The 2,367-nt window shown below is 51.8% G+C and overlaps 2 protein-coding genes across 2 annotated transcripts in view; both read right to left on the bottom strand.

Annotated features, from left to right (window-relative positions):
- The window catches only part of RAB8A (RAB8A, member RAS oncogene family), a 15,927-nt gene extending 15,782 nt beyond the window's left edge, over window positions 1-145 (bottom strand). Inside the window, exon 1 of the mRNA XM_035892346.1 lies at window positions 97-145. Within this exon, the coding sequence (XP_035748239.1) occupies window positions 97-145 (49 nt within the window). The remainder of the gene's footprint in view (window positions 1-96) is intronic.
- A 331-nt stretch (window positions 146-476) lies between these two features.
- Window positions 477-2,367, bottom strand: part of TPM4 (tropomyosin 4) — a 9,372-nt gene continuing 7,481 nt past the window's right edge. Inside the window, exons 5-9 of the mRNA XM_009636696.2 lie at window positions 2,198-2,268; window positions 1,869-1,944; window positions 1,232-1,294; window positions 1,084-1,153; window positions 477-559 (exon numbers count right to left, since the gene is read on the bottom strand). Coding sequence (XP_009634991.1) covers window positions 477-559; window positions 1,084-1,153; window positions 1,232-1,294; window positions 1,869-1,944; window positions 2,198-2,268 — 363 coding nt within the window. The remainder of the gene's footprint in view (window positions 560-1,083; window positions 1,154-1,231; window positions 1,295-1,868; window positions 1,945-2,197; window positions 2,269-2,367) is intronic.

The raw sequence follows: 2,367 nt of genomic DNA, 5'->3' as shown, positions 1-2,367 counted from the left end.
CGCCCATTTTTTTTTTTTTTTTGGTAATCGCTCTCATTTAGTGAGGTTTTGGGACGCCTTTTCTGTGCAATGGGACGAGCTTGCACTTTGCGGTACCGCGTGATTTGTAGGACGCGGCCTTCAGAGTTTTCACCGTCCTGAGCATTTGTACCGGGGCAGGAGGAGCAGCGCGGGCGCCCTTGGGAACACCGAAACCCGGGGCGTTTGCCAGCACGCCAGGTCCCGCCCCGCCTGACAGCGCTCCCCACCCCCGGCGTGAGGGGCCAAACTTATTTTCGGTGTCGTTGCTAGCGTCTTTTATAAGGAAATAAACCCCAAAAGCTGAACGGCAGAGGTATCTTGTTTTTATTGAGAGCTCAGTTCTTACAGAGGAGGTGGAAGGGTCGCTTGCGGAAGTTGCACAGAAGTGAGAGGATGGCAGGCAAGAAAAGCGTAAGAAAGGCAGCGCGTCGGAGCGGCCCCCGGCCCCCCGCGGGTCACAGGGAGGTCATGTCATTGAGGGCATGGTCAAGCTCCTCGCTGATGGCTTTGTACTTCAGCTTCTGAGCGTAGAGCTCGTCTATCGGTCGGGGGGAGCGTTTCAGCAAGAAATGCAGAGACAGTCCAGAGGGAGAGGCGCACAGGAGGAGACACGGAGACAGAAGGCAGCAGCCAAAGCGGTTGAGGAAAACAAAAGAAGAAAAGAGACGCGTGACTGAGTATCGGTGCGAAAGCAAAACCCCCCCCGGCTGCAGGGCAGAAGCTTCACCTACGTTTCCTTTTCTTTAATCTCTCAAAATTATTGTTCAGTAATCAGATCAAGTAGGGGTCTGTCTTGTTATTAACACAGAGCGCCCCTGAGCCCACGCGTCTGGGAGTTGGCCAAAACCGGGGTGGTTGTCACAGGGAAGCTCTTTCAGGACGACTTCCTCCGGCCGGGAGGTGCCGCCCGGGCCAGGCGTGTCCCAGTGGAGACCTCGCGCCCATCTACCAATACGCCCGACGAGCGCCTCTCTCCCAGGAAAATCTCACACACCCACTCCTAGAATTCTGATTTCTGATTTGAAATCGAGCATTCTAACTGAAACGCGAGCACGTCCGTACCTTCCAGGTCGTCGATAGACTTCTCCAGTTTGGCGACAGTTCTCTCCGCAAATTCAGCACGAGTTTCAGCCTGAAAAAAAAAGAGAAGAGTAATCGTATGCTGTTAACACATGATGGCGAGGTGTGGCTGGGGGATGGGCGAGCTTACTTCTTTGAGCTTGTCAGAGAGAATCTTGATTTCTTCTTCGTATTTATCTTCTTTTTCCGAGTACTGTGAAAACAATAAATACTCTTTAAGGGAAGTTGTAGCAACAATAATAAATGTTTATGAAACCACAACCTATTTATAAGCACTTTTCCTTTCCCAGCGGCTGCAAACATCCTTGCTGTACTTTCCCCCCTCTCCAAGGCATTTCAGACTTGGGTCATAAACCGCCAGTTTAAGGCTGGGGGTGCCCAAGCGCCTTCGCGCGTCAGCTCTCGCCTTTGCTGAACGTGCAAGAGCGCGTGAAGGCTTCCCCACCACCAAGCCAGCCCGAAATGCCTGTTTAACGAAATCAAGAGTTTTGACAATTTGCGTGGTCGAGGGCCACGGCCACAAAAAGAGCAAGATCAGAAAATCCGGAGCGGTCAGCAGCGGGCTGGCCTGCGAGGGGCGGGGGTTCGGCCCTGGTCTGGACTGACTCGGGTTTGGGCAGAACTGATTGAGCGTCAGCAACAGCCAGACCCTGCCCAGCGGGCACTCGGCTGGACCCTCTCCCGTTGTACCTCTGGGTTATTCCCGGGGATCTTAATTTACACATTTTGACATCGCCCCTATCCCTCAGTTTGCAGAAGGAACCGACCTTTTCAGATTGAGCTTCCAAAGACTTCAGGTTGTTGGTGACGTTCTTTAACTCCTCCTCGAGGTCACTGCATTTACTATAGAGGGGGAGAAAAAAAAGTGTAACTTCCTACTGTCCCTGCTGTGACTTAATTTTCCAGAAGTCTCAAAGTACCAGGGATTAAGCAATCATTAAGTCTGAAAGGAAAGAACTGGGTGTACAGGGTACAAAAAAGCTTTTCGACGTACACTGCACGCCTGCCTACCAGTGGTAGATTTTTGTACTGAAACAGACACAGCTTGGGGCTTTACTGTATCCGAAACGGCGTCCATGTATCTGAAGTTACTCACACTTCGGACACCTCTGCACGCTCTTCAGCTCTTTCCAGTTCACCTTCCAAAATAACCAGTTTACGGGCAACCTGTAAAGAGAAAATAGCTGATTTGAGCCCGTCTGTAACGGTATGAGGGTCAACAAGGCCAAGGGCTGAGTCCTGCGCTTTGGTCACAACAACCCCACG

The sequence above is a fragment of the Egretta garzetta genome, unplaced genomic scaffold (assembly GCF_000687185.1).
Source record: "Egretta garzetta isolate BGI_Z169 unplaced genomic scaffold, ASM68718v1 scaffold4, whole genome shotgun sequence".
Lineage (NCBI taxonomy): Eukaryota > Metazoa > Chordata > Aves > Pelecaniformes > Ardeidae > Egretta > Egretta garzetta.
Note: the sequence above shows the minus strand (reverse complement) of the source record. Positions and strands in the feature narration are given on the sequence as shown.